General features: G+C 38.0%; 1 protein-coding gene across 1 annotated transcript; it reads left to right on the top strand.

The window, feature by feature from the left end:
- Nucleotides 1-8119: 8119 nt before the first annotated feature.
- On the top strand, nt 8120-13792 carry LOC131219013 (uncharacterized). The gene is made up of 2 exons (XM_058213973.1): nt 8120-8257; nt 13429-13792. The coding sequence occupies exons 1-2, from the start codon at nt 8214-8216 to the stop codon at nt 13685-13687; spliced, it is 303 nt and encodes a 100-aa protein (XP_058069956.1). The 5' UTR covers nt 8120-8213; the 3' UTR covers nt 13688-13792.
- The last annotated feature ends 4049 nt before the right edge of the window (nt 13793-17841 follow it).

Below are 17841 nucleotides of genomic sequence, written 5' to 3' on the forward strand. Positions count from 1 at the left end.
CCTACCCTAAGGTCAATCTATGGTCTTTCATACCTGGAATATGAAGTATGGACATTGAAATACCATTTCTTCAGATAATAGATGACCTTGGAAGATTGTGAAGCTTGAGATCTCTATTCTTAATGTAACATTGAGCTTGAGATCTTCTAGGGCTTATATTACACTTAATCTTAAGTTGTACTTCTTGTAGTTTGAATTTCACTTGACTTAGGTCTTGAACAAGATCACTTCTTTGTAGCTTGTACTTGCATTTCTTGAAATGGATTGAAGTAGTTCTTCGTTCTTGACTTGAAGCAAAGTGTTTAGAGCGATGATGCAATGTCTTGATCATATATACCAATGAGCTACAAAAGACATAGATTGATGTTTTAGCATAACAAAATTTGACAACCAAAGGACCATAAAACTATAACACTTACAGGATGAACGTCTCAAGCTGATGAGGCATCGACAGTGAGATGAGCCATGAGACAACCTTGAGCTGAGCTACTTAAGTGCAGAGCTTAATAACAAGAATCACCTCCCAAGCTAACCAGTTGACCCCGACCAAAGAGATGAAAAACCCTAAGAGAATTCAGCTTCGAACCAAGAAAAGAAAATTTTGGCACAATTCTAACCGAAGATCACGCCAACTGAGGTGAGCTTGGTGATACTTTTAGGAGTAGATCTTCATCCAAATAAAGACCCTCCAACAAATTCGGCTTATCCCACCAGGATACACAAGTCCTGAAGTCACTTAAATATTCTATAACTACACTCACTAGAATTGGAGAAAGGTAAGCACCAAAAACCCTAACTCAAGTCCCACCTCTCCTCTTAGTCTACCCACCTGGCTTAGGCATCGAAGGGTTGCTGGCCACAATCGGCACCCCCACTGCCCTTTACATATTATTGATGTGGGTACACATGCATCTACAAGCGTCGCACCCATTCATCCATATTCAAGCAATACCATATACATTGAATGTTACATTGTATTGTATGTAGACAGGTGAAGATAAAATCTTTGATTTTGGGAATCAATTAACTATGCAATTAATTAGCTAGGGTAGATTAACTATGTATATTTAATTCTAATGGCTTAAAAATATAAATAGTTTGGATTATTGGAAAATGATTCATATTCCCACCACATCATATTGCAATATGTTGGAATGTATTCGAGCAAAAATTTCCTTTACATGGTTTTAATGATTAACTATAAGCCTAAAAAAATCATATATTTGGGTTCCCAGCGGGTTATACAAGTTGGATTCTTGACTTGACTCGACATCCAATTAGATCAGAATCCATGGATCATAACTTGATGAGAAATCAAGATTCGGGTCTAGTTAAATCAAATTGAATACTACAGTTATCTAGAAATATGGGTGTTGATTGATGGTAGAGTTGTACACCGAGTTGAGCTAGCCCCAGCTTAACTCGACTTGATCAACGGCTTGGACTAGTTCGAGCTGAGTTTGAGTTTGAGTTTTTGAGCAGAGTTCGAGTTCGTGCTTTCGAGTCGAGTTTGAGTTTGAGTTTTCGAATTTGAGTTTGAGTTGAGTTTTCGAGATGAGTTAAGTTTGAGGTCAGAAGTATCGAGTTAAACTTGTACTTATACATAACATTTAATAACATAATAAAAATAAAAATAAAAAATAAAATCCAAACTGAAAACTAAAACATTCTAATTACAGTAACATTAGAAAAGTTTTTTTTTTTTACTGTCATTATTTACTAATTACTATTAGAGAGGAGATTTGTTTGTCGAACTCGAGTTGCTATCCAATTCTTTATATACATACTTGTTTACCTCTCCTGAAGCAGAATGTGGAGAGAGTTTTTTATCGTCCTCTTGTATATTTTGAATTAGATTTTTCAAGCTTTCTTTGTGAACAGATTTATATGTAGTTCCAACACCCTGTAAAATGCATCAAGACTAGAGAAAAATTTGGATAGTTTGTTACTCTTCTTCTTTTTATTCGTGTAGCTTAAACTTACTTCCTCATCATGTTGTCTTCGAAGACATCATTGATGTATAGAAGCCTCTTTCATACTACGTTTTAAGGCGAGTTAAAATTATTCTTCGTCCAATGCTAATAATCTAACTTTCTCCCCTACCTTAGAAAGTTTAGATGGGGTAATAGAATATTTTTTAATCGAATCAATAAGGGTCTGAAAAACAAATTAGATTTCCTTTGGGGTTTAGGACACGGTTTTACATCTCCACCCCGACATGATAAGTGTAACCTAAGCCGATTAATTTTGTTAACAAACTTGGTCTCACAAATGACATAAAATCTTCAAATTTTCATACTTGGGAGAGTGGACTAAGGAACTATAGTCTCAAACATCAGTTAATGATTCACTTGAAAACATATCTACACTGTGTTCGATAAATTAGTATTTTAACAATAATGAAATATAAAAACGGATGAAAAAAAATGAAATATGAGATATAAAAGAAATAATGAATTATGAATTATAATAAAAACAAAAGGATGATATGAAAATAACATAAAAGTCATTAATATATTGTACATATAACATTCATTAACATAACATAAAAGTACATATTACATCATTTTCATGTTTTAAGAAATTAACAATAAATGTTAACCTAACTTCATTCACGTTGTTGTTGTTGCATGTGTTGTGTCTTGAGACTCTTTCTCCTCCTCATTTTCCTCCTCAACATTAAAATTATTATATCTCTAAATTGGACACAACCAATCTTGTGTACAAATTAATGATTAAACTATATTTGGTGTAAGGAAGCTTCGATGCTTGCTCACGACCCTACTCCTTGTGTTAAAAACAGATTCTAATACCACCACTGAAATATGAATTGATAATATGTCACATGACATCACCGATAGTGTAAAGTATTTTTTTTCACTAACTCTCATTTTCCACCACTCCAAAATATCGAAGTCTAAATCCTGCCGCCTTACGATTGACTCGTTGAGACACAAGTCTAACTCTGATTCTTTCGTTTCATTGTATGTATCTTCTTATTTTAAGAAAGACATGTATTCATCGTCAAGCATAGTGTCATTGCTCATAGAAACAACATTAATTCTAACTTCTTTATCACTTGGTGTGGACCGTGTGGTTGTGTATGTATTGTACAATTCTTCAATTACATCACAAACCTTTGAGGTTTCAGTTATTGCCCTTTGATTAGAATAAATCTTCATAAAAATGAACTTAACATAGCTCATCTTGCACTGAGGATCAAGAATAACTGCTAAGGCCATTAACGAATGACATTTATCCCAGTACTTATCGAACTTCATTTGTATATAATTTGTCATAAGTTTTAAAAATTTTGGACCTTCATTAGTACTTTTTCTTAGGATTTCATTTATTTTTTAAATAGATGGAAGAAACATATTTGTTGTAGGATACTTATTTTTAGAAAATATCTTCATGTAGTCATAAAAAACTTATGAAACTTGTGAACTTCTTTTGCTTTGCTTCAATCTTCTTCAGTAGGCAACTAAAAATACGTTTTATCATGCACTATATAGTCAAGAAATGCAAGTTCCAATTCTATGGTTGAATTTAACATTTCAAAAGTTGAATTCCAACGAATGATACATCTAACTTCAACATTTTTTAATACTTCATATTCGAACGTTGAACTATATCACTCCATATATTCAATCTTGAAGGTAAGCTCCTAATATATTTTATACTCTCCCTTATGTTTTTTATAATTTGGTCAATTTTTTCACCCCTTCTTGTAGAGTTAGGTTTAATATGTGTGCACAACACCAAACCTGAAATGTTTTTCCCTTAAAAAATAAATTGTCGATTGCCTGGAACTGATTGCGTAATAATGATATTACACTTTCGTCTGTTGAAGCATTATCTAAAGTTATTGAAGAGATTTTATTTTCAATGCCCCAATCTCGTACATAGTTATAAATACAATATGAAATAACTAAACCGGTATGAGGAGGTGGAAGGTGGCAGAAGTTCAATATTCTCTTTCAAAGTTTTCAATCTTCATCAATACAGTGTGCGGTTAATGAAATGTATCCCTTTATTTGATTAGACGTCGTCCACAAATCAGAAGTCAAACTTACTCTTAGGACTGGTGTCAAAACTACTTTCAGTTTCATTTTCTCACTTGTGTACATCTTTATGCACTCCCTCTTCACGGTAATGCGGGAGGCCTTCTCAACATGAGGATTAAGGAATTTACTATATCGTATGAAAACTTTGTCCTCTATCATTCTAAATGATTGTTTATCAATGATCATAAGTCTTGCATACCACTCTTTCAACTTCTCTTTTTAAAACTTATCAGTGAAAAGTTTACCTTGAGATACATCTCTTTCAGACTTACTAAATGATAGCAACTATTGTCTTGGAATTGAAATTTTTAGTGTCTTTGAACAATTTTGCTTGTTTGTTTAAATGAGTAGTTGACCTCCCATATTTTTTTACTGTATAGTGCTTTGCAGTGCATACATCTGATCTTAAGCACATCATTAACTAAAATTTCTTTAAAATTATCCCACACGGCTAACCTTTTCTTTGCTTTACTTGTAGTTGTAGTTGAAGACCCATCTCCCTAAACAATAAGAGGAGATGTGGCTGCTGCGCCGCACCAGGGGTAGTTGGGACTTCCTCCTCACTAGCCATTTATAAATATAAAGATATGAAACTAACTTTTAGGTACTTATTAACACGAGTGAGATGTCTAGAAATGTGCTCTAATTTTTTTTAGAATTTCCTAAGTCTCTAAACCAGTCAGTAACCCATTCAATTTTGAATAAATTGTAATGCTTTTATTTTTCAATTTAAATGGCATGCCAAAATTTTGGCAACATATCCCTTTATATCTCTAGAATATATTATCCTTGTATTTGATTCTCACCTCAACTATCCATGCAAAGTGTGGATATTTGATGAGAAAATAAATGCAACAAATATATCCAGAGAGAATATGAGAGACGAACCAAAACAAACATTTGCGTTTAAATTAGAATAAATAAAAATATTCTTATCTATTCAACATTGAATTGTAAAAAAGGGACAGTTTGAGAATTTTTATGCATCAAAAAACACACTGAATATATGTCTGGTAACATAAAAATCCTTAAATGGACAACTGATTATCCTATATTATAATAACAAAATATTTTTTAAAAAATAATGCTACTGATTAAACAATAAGAAATTAACAATAATATTATTATTAATTAAATTAATAATAACAATAACATTAATATTAATATATATAATAATATTAATATATTATAATATATTTAATTTATATTATATTTATAAAATATGTATCATCCATCCACCACCCATCCAATTATCCATCACATCCATGATTCATCCATCTGCTCTATCCATGATTTAACTAATTATCCATCCATCCCTACTAAGTATCATCCATCCAAGTCTAACCATCCAACCACTCATCCATCCATCCATCAAACCATCCAACCAATCATCCATCCATCTATATATTTATGTATAATATATAAATATAATATTAATTGGGTTTACTGTTTAAGATTTTTTATTTAATAAGTAATATATATATATATATATATATATATATATATATATATATATATATATATATATATATATATTTATGGACTGGTAGTAGGGGCAAGGTGAGTAGCAAAGACCGGCGGGCAAGGCAGAGCAGGGATCACCGGATAGCAGGGCAGGGTAATGGCCGAACTGGCGGCAGGGGTAGAGTGAGTAGTAGAGATGGGCTGGCAGGGCAAGGACTAGCAAGGGACGGGTAGGGCAACAATGACGAGCAAGCACCGGACTGGCTGGCTGAGAGAGAGAGAGAGAGAGAGAGCTCAGGTGGCTGGCGGGTGGGCTGGGTTATGAGAAAGAGGGGTAGGTTGGTTTAAGGTTTAAATTTTTGATTTTTATACTATTTGACCGAGTCGAGCCAAGTCAAACCGAGTCGAGACGAGTTTGAGTTATATATCGATCTGAGTCGAGTCGAGCTTGGGCCAGCTCAAACTCAGCTCGGAATATTTTCGAGCTCAAAATTTTAGCTCGACTTGGCTCGAACTTAGTTTTGAACCGAGTCGAATCGAGCTTTTTCGAGTCGAGTCAAGCAAGTTAACTAAGCTAACTTGGTTCGTGTACAACTCTAATCGATGGAGCTAGGATCATCCAATATGCTTGATGTTTGCATTATGGCCCATGAAGAATGATCAAACAGGATGGATGGTTCAAACTGATAGATTGGAGTCTGACCTTTCCTCTGGGGCTTTCATCAATTGTTCGCACAAAGGATTGAAAATTTTACTCCGAGTTGATCAGAAAAGATCCAGTTTGACACGTGTCATGCCCTAACTCAGCTGAGCTGGGTCGATTCACCCCAAATGGGTCATATTCCTCGGTGTTAGACTCATAAGAATTTCAACACGGTGTCATTGATTTGAACATCTATGGTGGTGAAATCACACTGTGGTGCAAGTGCGTGGGCGGGTGTGGAGCGTGAGTACGTAATTAAAATTAATTAATTAATTAAAAAAAATACTGGACAAGTCAGTGCAGTAGCTGAGTCTTAAATTCTTGATTGCCACTAGCCCGGGTTATGGGCCAATTTAAAATTTGGTTAGTCCCGGTTGATCCTGGCCCACAATTAAGATTAACAGTTTCAGCAAATCATTCCATCTATTAGACTAAACCACCAATGGCCTCCCATCATATACATAGTTGGCTTCCCAAAACCACATCAAGTGGGCCCACTATGGTTAGACTTGCACAACGATCCAAAATTCAAAGGAGCCGATCAAATGAACCATCCATTTAATCATTTTCAAACATTCTTTTGCATCCATTTCAAGGCTAGTCATGGTACAATTTTGAAAATCTGTGGACCGTCGACACTACGTCCCATCTCAATCGAAGACACAATAAGAGATTGCTGATAGAGGTAAGATGGAACTCTTAAAGAAGATTTATCAAATCGCCCGAATATGGACCTTGTGAGAAGGACAATCACAAATAGCAATTCCATTGCTTTGGATTGTCTACTCACGTACCAATATTAGAGAGCATCCACACGATAATGAAGCTGTTAGGAATTGAGGACCACAGAATATAAAAACCCATTTAGGAAAAAGAAAGCGAAACAAAGCAAAAGCTATGCATTTTTCTTCCTTTTCCTTTTCGCTTTGCATTGTACCGGCATTTACATTGCACTAACAAAGGTACGTATGAGAGAACACGATTCTTTATATGTCAAATCACAACTCATACAGATAGGGATGAAAGAGCTGCTTCCATCCACTCGTGTCAATGTCGCTCCCGTTTGTGAGATCCAGGCCGTTCATTGGGAGGGTCCAAAAATAGCCCGGTTCGGTCTTGTAGCCGGATGGTGTTTGATTAGAAAGAAAATGATGAATGGTGGTGTGTTGGGTCCTTGAGACCATTGATCTGTTGTCCCCCGTAATGGGAAAATCCTGATCCTTCAATGGGTTGCGATCCGTCCACATCCAGCAGAAAATGGCCAAAGATAAGATGACAAGGGCGGTCATGATCCATTCATGTTGGCCTATCATATCAACAGCGTAGATCAACAAAGCTAGGACCCACTTGTAAGAAGAGCTCAAATTTCCTTTTGACCCCTACCTATGGGGAGTCCTTATAGGCCGAAGCTAGTGGGGCCGGCCGTGATGTTCGTATGACATCCAGTCCGTCCATCAGTCTCGGCTGAGCCCGAAAATGATTGGATCCATAACTCAAGTGGGCCATGGCACAGGAAAAGTGGGGATTGGACACCCACCATTGAAACTTTCATGAGTTCCACAGAAGTTTTGTCACAGGCTGATATTTGTGGGTGTACGTGTATTTGTTTACCTTTATGGGAGTAACCTTATGAATGGTTCCGATGGCATATAAACATCACGGTGGGCCCTGGAAGGTTTCAATGGCGGATGTTTCCATCCCAACTTTTTTGTCTGATGTGGCTCATTTAAGTACTGGATTTGCCTCATTTTTGGCCACTTGGTCTAAGATGAAGTGGAGGGACTGATGGACAGCATGGATTTCTCATGAACATCATGGTGGGCCAAGAACTTATGGCCTGAGGATAATATGCATATCCTCAGCCTGAGGATTTTACAATTTATCCTATTTAAGGAGACACCGAGGAGAGAAACACACCACCCTGACCGTGCATTCGCTTTCACAAGCTGAGAGAACGTTCTCAACTTCACAGCTTATCAATGGCCAGATCAATGGTTGCAAGGTCAAAGATGTTGCTTCTTCGGTAACTACATTCTGCTCTGTTGATTAATTACCCCAAAATCACACCATCGGATGTTTCAATAGCTGCTTTGTTATTACTGGGACCCTCATCTATTGATTGATCGAGCACAGCTTCCACAGCTAGCCCTTCGATCAAGATTGGATTATTGTGAAAACTGTATGGTGGTTCATTTCCGTCTGCAAGATTGGGACCGTTCATCAGGCGATCCCCGCTCTGAAAATTGCATGTCTGGGAACAATGGCTGATATGAGCATCAGGTGGCAGCAATTATACATAGAATCTGGATGGTTAGTTGCATTTGCCACCCACCTGATTATCATATCAGCCTTATGTGTTTTTTTAGAATGGTATCTAACCCATTGGGGCCGCGTGATGAATGGCTCTGATCTCGCATAGGTGTCCACTTTCCCACAGGTGAGGCCACTGCACTTTCAAAGTTTGCACAGTTCTTTTGGGCCCATTTTCAGTATGCACCGTGCACCAAGAATCAGTGCGCACATCTCTCACCGTTGAAAGGTGTATTCGAGAATCCAATACGAATTTCATGTCGGAAATGAGGGCGGCGGAAGATATGGACTCGAAATCTGTAGTGATCCCTCCAGTGGCCATATCGGTACTGGTCGATGCTGAAAAAGCTCTGTAATCCCCACCATAATCTATGTATTTTATACACGTACGTGGTCCATTTATTTTGCCAACTCAGTTTAGGTAGCCACACCATAAGAAACAACGGTTATTGAACGACCACTGTTAAAAACTTATTGACAGTCACAGAATTTTGAATAAATTAAGATTTGTTTTTTTCCTTCATCCAAGTCTATGACCTAATTAACAGGTTGGATGGAAAATAAGCATTTCAGTGGGCTTTAAAAAGTTTTTAATAGTGTGCGTATAGTCACTACTATTTCCTATGGTGTAGTCTACTTGAGATTGGATCTACTTTTTTTTATTTTTTTTAAATTTATTTTTGTTAATCTCATCCCTAAAATGTGCTGAAAAAATAGATGAATTATGGATAAAATGCATACATCATGGTAGGGCTCATTGAGCTTTTCCAACACCGACTAGTATAGACGCTTGTGAAAGGCTTTCCCTGAACCTTCCTTGCCAATGGAAGCTAGATGAGGCCCACCATGATTAGAGCTGTACATTGAGGTGAGTCAAGCTAAGTTATGCCAAGCTTAGTTCAACTCAACTCGCCCTTCGAGTGCAAAATGCTAGCTCGCCACAGCCCGATAGTTGAATTCGAGTTGAGCTTAGATCGAATCGAGGCGAACAAGCTAGTCGAGTCGAGGCGAGCTATCCTTTGTAACAATTAAAAGCCTAAAAACAATATATGAATGATACATATAATTTAAAGAATAATAATTTTAAAAGTGTAATTCATCAATATTTTAAAAAACTTATGTTTAACAAAATATAACAAATGTTAAACTAATAATTAAAAAGTGTAATCCATTCAGTTGAGCCGAGGTCGAGTTGAGTCGAGCTTCGAGCTGAGCCAAGCTGAACTACCTACTACATGATATCGGCTCATTTTTTTAACAAGTTGAGTCAAACAGGCCTCGACCCACCCCGAATCCTTCTTTTGGGTCAAGACGATCCAAGCTAAATCAAGTTGAGTTGAGCGAGCTTTTCGAGCCACCTCAACTTATATACAACTCTTACCATGATGTTTTTGAGCCTCATCCAACCATTTTGCTAAATCGTGTTAGGGCATAAGCCCAAAAATAAGGCAAATCTTAACACTCAAGTGAGTCACGTGACATGAAAAAATGGGGATTAAACATCTATGTTGAAACATTCGCGAAGCTACAAAAGTTTTTTATCAGGCTAATATTTTTGTGTTTTCAAAAAATCACAATAGTAATGAGCTTATGAATGGTAGATATGGTATATAAACGCAAGATGTGAAAGTGCCCTGCTTTGTCAATTAGCATGAGGGTTGAGTCGGTGAGTCGAGTGAGCCCCATATGAAGATCGTTCAAGACATTGCCTCAACTGGATGTGTGTTCCGAGTCCGTCAAAGGTAAATTGAGCTTCACATCCCATGTACCAAAATACTCAGGTGAATAAACCCTTAAAAACCTTAGAACAACATAGGAGTAAAAAAGTGAGAAAACTTGTTTCTAAACAGGAAAAATTTCTAAGTTTTCTGCTTAGTTTCGATGACATCGAGTTGGGGTCGATGGCATCGAACACTCACGTTCGATGGCATCAAATTGATATCGATGACATTGAAATGAGACTTTTTATGTCCAGCAACCACAAAGTATTTTGGACAAAATCTTCGATGAATCGAACATACTCTCGATGACATTGAACATAGCTATCGATGACATCGAGGACGTGTCAATGATATTGAAGAGCTTAGAGCATTGACCAGCAACTTCTTGGAAAATATTCTGGTATTGTTCGAAGAATCGAGCCTAGACTCGATGTCATCGGCATTCAAACTTCGATGACATCGGGGAAGTCTCAACGACATCGAATATGAACAAATTTGTGTCCAACAAGCTCAAAAGGAAAATCATCTGAAATATTTAAGGAATCGAGACTATACTCGATATCATCGGTATTTAAACTTCGATCACATCGAGTAAACCTCAATGACATCGAAAATGGACAAAAAAGTATCCAGCAAGCTTTCAAGGAATATTTTTTGAAAAGATTGATAAATCAAATTAGGATTCGATGACATCGAACTTTGAAATTTGATGACATCGAATCGGGCTTGATGACATCGTAGATAGCCTTTAAAATGTCCAGCAAGCTCTTATGTGTATAACGTCGAGGAATCGAACTATGCTTCGATGACATCGAAGTTCAAATATTGATGATATCGAATCAAGTTCGATGACATCGATCATCTATCAAAAAGTTCCAGGAATGTTTTACAGTTGAGTTCGTATCATCAAACCGATATTCGATGGCGTCGAAAGTATACGTTCGATGACATCGAACTCAGTAAAAAATTAATAGTTTAATTTCCATTAGAGATTTTTGCCTTTATAAGGAGAGCTTGCTCTTGGTTGCCGCATTGAGAAAAAGAGAGAGAGAGAGAGCTTTGAGAGAATACTTGCATATCATCTACCCTAACCCTTTTTCTCATAGGAGTTCATCCTTTAATCCACCCTTATCATTGATATTCAATAGAGTGAATTGGTGAATGAACTTCCTCATTTAAGGATCATCTAGCTACCATCTTAATGGCAAATCATTGAGCTGGGTCCCTTGAATGCTTAAAGAGCTTGAAATTACTGTGTCTCTCAAAAGAGTAATATTCATTAGAGTAGATTCAAACATAACCTTGACCCAACCCGTCGCCTTACATTGGAGCATCATCGGTGTTGCGGATCAAGGGAGCTGAAGAATCTCTGTCATCAAGGGAAATCATCTTCATCAACATGCAGAATGGGGCTCATCTACTTATCCGTAAGTTATTAGAGTCCAGAGACCATGTTAATCATTTTTTGTGTAGGATTGGGTTACAGATGCATCTCACCCCTTCAAGTCTTCATAGGAGGTCTCCGACGGAAGAATACATTTATGTGCTTAATGTAGGACCTTTAATCTTGTGTAGGGCATAAACTTAGGTCCTTTGTGTAGGTCCTTGGCCTGTGTAGCCTAAACTAGGGTTCTAGTATGGATCCTTGACCTGTGTGGTCTAAACCAGGTTCCTCGTGTAGATCGTTGGCCTGTGTAGCCTAAAACCTAGGTTCCTTATGTAGGGCATAAAATTTAGGTTCCTTATGTAGATCCTTTGCTCTTGTGTAGGGCATAAAACCTAAGTGCTTTGTGTAGGACCTTTGCTCTTATGTAGAGAATAAACGTTTGCATTGTATAGACATGTCTAGGTACTTGTGTAGGTCCTAGAGTCGACCTTGTGTAGGTTGTAAAGGTTAGAGGTGAACCTGATTTGAAACCTCTATTAGTGAAATCTGGTACACTCGAGAGTTGAGTGCATCCGCCAGGAGTGGAGTAGGCACATAACCGAACCACTATAAACAATTGTGTTTGGGATTGCCATTTGCGTATTCTTTTATTGTGTTTATCTTGAATGTTTATTTAAGGCATGATAACATGAATATCTATAACTGAAATGAATCACATCCCACACACTTTCACATATTTCATCCATCATAGATTAATTGTTATATCTTGTTTAAATATTGAGTAGTCATATGATTGGATCCTCTACTTGGCTTGGAAGTCATTAGAGTTACAATGAGTATATCTTGATAATTGCACATTAAATCAAGATTAGGTTAATAGGATTTTAAATTGACATAAAATTCTATAAAATTATATTCACCCCCTTCTAGGACACTTTAACCTATTCCTACTTCTACTATTGCGATCCTTACCACAATTTCAAGGTGGACCAAGGAGGTTTCAACGTTGTGCATTTCCCTACCTACTTTTTCCTGTCACCGGGCTCCCTTGAGTTTTGGACCTGCTTCATTTTGGGCTCATCTCGTGACATATTATGACAAAATGGATGGACGGGGTGGATCTCTCACAAACATCACGGTGCGCCTACCTAGCTTTAGCTCCTGGTCGCACGAAGTTCCTGCGAAAGCCTTTCGGAGGCAATCCTCGACCTACCAGTACCTACGACGTCCTCGAGAGGTCACTATCAAATCCGAGTAAGGAAGATACGTGCGCATGCGCGCGTGGGCTTTTCCTAGGTGTCGTTGAGTTTATTCCCCTCCCTATGAAATGGTTCTGAACAATCTTAAACTAGTGGAGAGCTGATCACCTGAAAGCGACCGCGCGTGACTTCTTGTCACGTAGGCCTATCTTCTCCACTAACATGCCATTTTTTGGACATCAGAGACATGAAAACGGTACACCAGACCATGAAGATTAGCCACTTCTAAAATAAGGGTGATCCACTCATTTGGTGGGCCACAACCCTATGATGGGACAAACCATCGGTTGTTATTTTTTTGACAGATGATCTTCGTGGTGGCTCTACTGTTTACAAGGTATGAGTTTCACTGCACATATGGCAAGTTGGCCAGAAAAATAGGCCTGCATGGGGAGTTAGGGTGCAGTCGCCTGTAGGTGATCAGTTCTCGTACTGATGTACTGATGAATTGATGATTACGCAACCATTTTGATTATAACATTGAAAAGAGTTCAACTGAATATACTGAGTTTTGTAGGGAAACCAAACGGGGCCAATGCTGTCTTAACAACCTTGTTGGGGTGGACCAGGAGAGGTTGAAAGATCAACTAGAGAAGAGGATCAAGCCCTCATGGTGGGTCCCGCACCCAAGGTCTGGGATCTACTACCCAATGGGCCATGAACGGGTGATGGATGACGTTCCCGAAGGCGCCGCTCATTCAGATCTAACTTACTGGCTTAGAGGATCTGAAGGGGTTGACGAACCGTCCAATGACCCTTCATTCGATGGTCAGTGATCGCCCATCACTTGATCTGCATTGATCAATGCGATTCTACGGTTGAAAACACTTATTGGACTTTAATGTTAGTGATGAATAGAAAACAGCACATATTATCCATAATCTCATTGGCTGAACTTGTGTATTTGATTGCATGCATGTGTCATGTTGCCATGGTTTTATATTGCATATATCTAGGACTGGCAATGGATTATGCTGAACGCTTAGCAATCGGTCCCAGCTGAGTTTATCAGGTTTTATGTTGGGTTCGGATCAAGAGAAATGCAGCCTATTTAAGCAAACTAGTGGGGCTCAGGTTGGCACCCAACCCTCAATTGACGACTCAGATTCGGTCTGAAATTATCCAGTTCGATAGAATGAGTCCAATTTGCTTCCAACTCGGGCGAGTCACGACTCAACTTGGACTGGAATGAGTCAGGGTGAGTCGTCTAAAAACCATGAACCTGACCCATTTGCCAACTCTGGTGTATGCCACTGGCACCATGGTTTTAATACTCGAACAAGTCCAATTCAAGTTGACTCGGATTCTGAAGTACCTGATCTGGTTCTATACCATGACTCGACTGGGACCCAAATGATCCGAGAGAGGAGTCAGGCAAAACCATGAGCCTGATCAATTGCAAAATCTGCATGTATGCCGCTGGCACTATGGCTTTACCGCTTGGATGAGTTGGATCTGAGTCACCTCAGATTCTGTACTACACGATATGGTTCAACACCACGACTAATCCTCCCAAGTCACCCCTGACTCAGACGAGTTGATCTGTGTCAGCCCTGACTCGACTCAGGGCTGAACGAGTCGAGTCCGAGTCCTTTAACCGTGGCTGGCAATGCGGTGCAACGTTAACGGCGTATTTTATTTAAGAGTTTCACGTGACACGGGAGAATATGGTTCATCGCATTGAATCAAAGCTCACATCCGCGGCACAAGTGATGGGCCCTAATTTGGATGGCCAACGGCATAAAAACCATGCTGACTGGAAGATCTCAGCCGTCTTTTCAAGGAACTTTCCAACTTTGAAGCTTGGCCATCTTCGACATAACTGTTGTTGAACACCACATATACGTTGTCCCTTTTTGTTTCGGTTCCAATTTCGGCAACGTGGTTTGTGCGGGCGTGGCATAATTGAATGTGCTGCTCACACAAGCCAAACAATACTACAAGAAAATAGACCTTTAGCCACAATTTTTTAGCCAGTTAAAAAAATGGATCCTGAATGTATCTTTTAACCCTGGTTGCTAAGGAACCGAGGCTAAAAGTTCATTTTTCGCCTCAGTTGCTAAGGAACTGATGATAAAAGTCTGTTATTTCACATTAGTTGTTGCAAAACAGATGTTAAAAGTTTACTATTTTTCCTTGGTTGTTGAGAAATCGAGGCTAAAAATTTACTATTTCGCCTCAGTTGGTGAAAAATCAAGGCTAAAAGTCTACCATTTCACCTCAGTTGGTCGAAAACTAATGCTAAAAGTCAACTTTTTAGCTTCTGTTACATAGGAGCTAGCCTCAGTTACATGGGAACCGAGGCTAAATGTCTACTTTTTAGCCCCAGTTAAAAAAAATGGAGCCTGAATGTGTCTTTTAACCTCGGTTGCTAAGGAACTGAGGCTAAAAGTTCATTTTTCGCCTCAGTTGCTAAGGAACTGAGGCTAAAAGTCCGTTATTTCACATTGGTTGTTGCAAAACAGATGTTAGAAGTTTACTATTTTTCCTCGGTTGTTGAGAATCGAGGCTAAAAATTTACTATTTTGCCTCAGTTGGTGAAAAACCGAGGCTAAAAGTCTACCATTTCGCCTCAGTTGGTCAAAAACTAAGGCTAAAAGTCAACTTTTTAGCCTCTGTTACATAGGAACTAGCCTCAGTTACATGGGAACTGAGGCTAAAGGTCTACTTTTTAGCCTCAGTTGCATAAGAACCGAGGCTAAAAGTCTACTATTTTTCCTCGGTTAGTAAGAAATGGAGGTTAATAGTTTAATTTTTAGCCTTAGTTCCTGGGAAAGTGAAGTTATAAGTCAACTTTTTAGCCTCGGTTGCATAGGAACCAAAGCTAAAAGTTTATTATTTTCCCTCAGTTAGTTAGAAATGAAGGTTAAAGTTTACTTTTTACCCTCAGTTGCTAGGAAAGTGAAGCCATAAGTCAACTTTTTAGCCTCTGTTGCATAGGAATCGAGGCTAAAAAGTCAATTATATGGGAATCGAGGCTAAAAGTCTACTATTTTACCTCGGTTAGTAAGGAATGGAGGTTAAAAGTTTAATTTTTAGCCTCAGTTGTTGGGAAAGTGAAGCTATAAGTCAACTTTTTTACCTTAGTTGCATAGAAACCGAGGCTAAAAGTTTACTATTTTGCCTCTAACTAGCTATAAGTTAAATTTTTAGCCTCTGTTACATAGGAACTGATGCTGAAAAGTTGCATGGGAACCAAGGCTAAAAGTCTACTTTTTAGCCTCAGTTGCATGTGAACCGAGGCTAAAAGTCTATTATTTTTTCTCAATTAGTTGGACATGGAGGTTAAAAGTTTACTTTTTAGCCTCAGTTGTTAGGAAAGTGAAGCTATAAGTTAACTTTTTAGCCTCTGTTACATAAGAATTGAGGCTAAAAGTCTACTATTTTGCAAATGTTGATATAATGAGACCTGATTTTTGGGCTAGCCTGATTTTGGGCCCCACCATAAATTAATTGAAAGATAGATTTGATTTGCTTTGGTTGGGATGAAATGTCTTCTTCTACTGAATTCCCTTACTGTTTATAGCCTTAAGCAAACCATCTAGATGATTCCCACATTCTGATGGTTGTTACAACCGCTTCAACATTACTAACCTTCTAAAGTCGATCTCCTTCTAAGCCCAACATTTGTCCTATAACTGCTCCAAGCTTCCTTATCGACTCGACCACGTTTTGCTTGGCCACCCTTGCTTTGTGGATGATGTGGTGTTGCTCGTAGATGCCAGCTATATCTGTAAATGCTATTGTGTAAACCCAGCATCACCCATTGTATTGTCAAATTTTGTTGTGCCAAACCATTTAGTATTTGTATCATGCTTTGAGTTGAAGTGATCAGGTTCGTACATTTCAAAATTCTCTGGATCTTTATCGAACTTGCCTGCATCTTCAAGTTGAAGTGAAGCATGTTGAAATTCAAGGTTTCAAGATAATATTCAAGAACTCAAGTTCAAGTTTGAAGTTCAACTACAGTACACTAAAGACTTAAGAACTCAAGTGTAACTCAAACTCAAGTTCAAGAGATCGAACCCAAGCTTCAAGTATCACAAGATATGAAGATTCAGAAGCGAATGATGTTTCATTTGTTCCTACTCACAAACAGGTTTGGATGACCCTATATTGTATCATATTCATTACATATTTTATGTGGGTCATTTCATATGCTTATAGGTCATTTTCTCGATTAGTCTTAGACCTTGTTTAACTAGTCCAAGTACTGGTTCGACCAGTCTAAGAGTTTTCTCGACCAGTCAAAGTTTTGTTGTGAATTTTCAGAATTTTTTGTTAGACCCTCGACTAGTCGTGGAGATTACTCGACCAGTCGAGTAAATAGTGCTCGAGCAGTCGAGCAGGCTCGACTCAAAGTCCAGCAAGCTTTCTAGTCTCACTTGACCAGTCGAGTGTAGGGCTCGACTAGTCGAGTAGGCCACTCGACCAGTCGAGTAACAACCTTATCTTCTCGTGCCAGAAAATTTGAAATTTTATTGGTCCTTCAACCAGTCAAACCGACCCTTAGACCAGTCGAGTGAACAATATTTTCACTTATAAATAGCACGAATTTCAAAGTTTATTCATTTATAAAAATAAAATCAAGACACCACTCTGAAAGATAAGTTTGTGATATTCTTAAGATATTTTGTGCTCATTTAATATTCTCTTTAATTAACTTTTGTTATTTGATTTTGAGATATTTATTCCAATTTACTTTAAGAAGGGATTTGTGATTTCCCCTTTCTTGAGATCAAAATCAAATCAAGCTAGCCTAGGTTGATTTAATTAAAAATCATCTAGAACTAAAACCTTTTCATCTGTGAGACTGGACATTGAACATCTTCGTCTACATTAGGTTGGTTCTACCGGGCTTCTTCAAAGGAGAATTTCCAAATAAGTACATTTACATTCTATATATCTTTTTGATTTTTGAGGTTATGTC

The sequence above is a fragment of the Magnolia sinica genome, chromosome 11, assembly GCF_029962835.1.
Source record: "Magnolia sinica isolate HGM2019 chromosome 11, MsV1, whole genome shotgun sequence".
Taxonomy (NCBI): Eukaryota; Viridiplantae; Streptophyta; class Magnoliopsida; order Magnoliales; family Magnoliaceae; genus Magnolia; species Magnolia sinica.

What these genes read in the sequence shown, in the direction of transcription:
- LOC131219013 (XM_058213973.1), top strand. Translation starts at nt 8,214, where the DNA reads ATGGCCAGATCAATGGTTGCAAGGTCAAAGATGTTGCTTCTTCG. An exon ending in TCAAAGATGTTGCTTCTTCG is followed by an intron (nt 8,258 to 13,428) that starts GTAACTACATTC and finishes TGAGTTTTGTAG; the next exon opens with GGAAACCAAACGGGGCCAAT.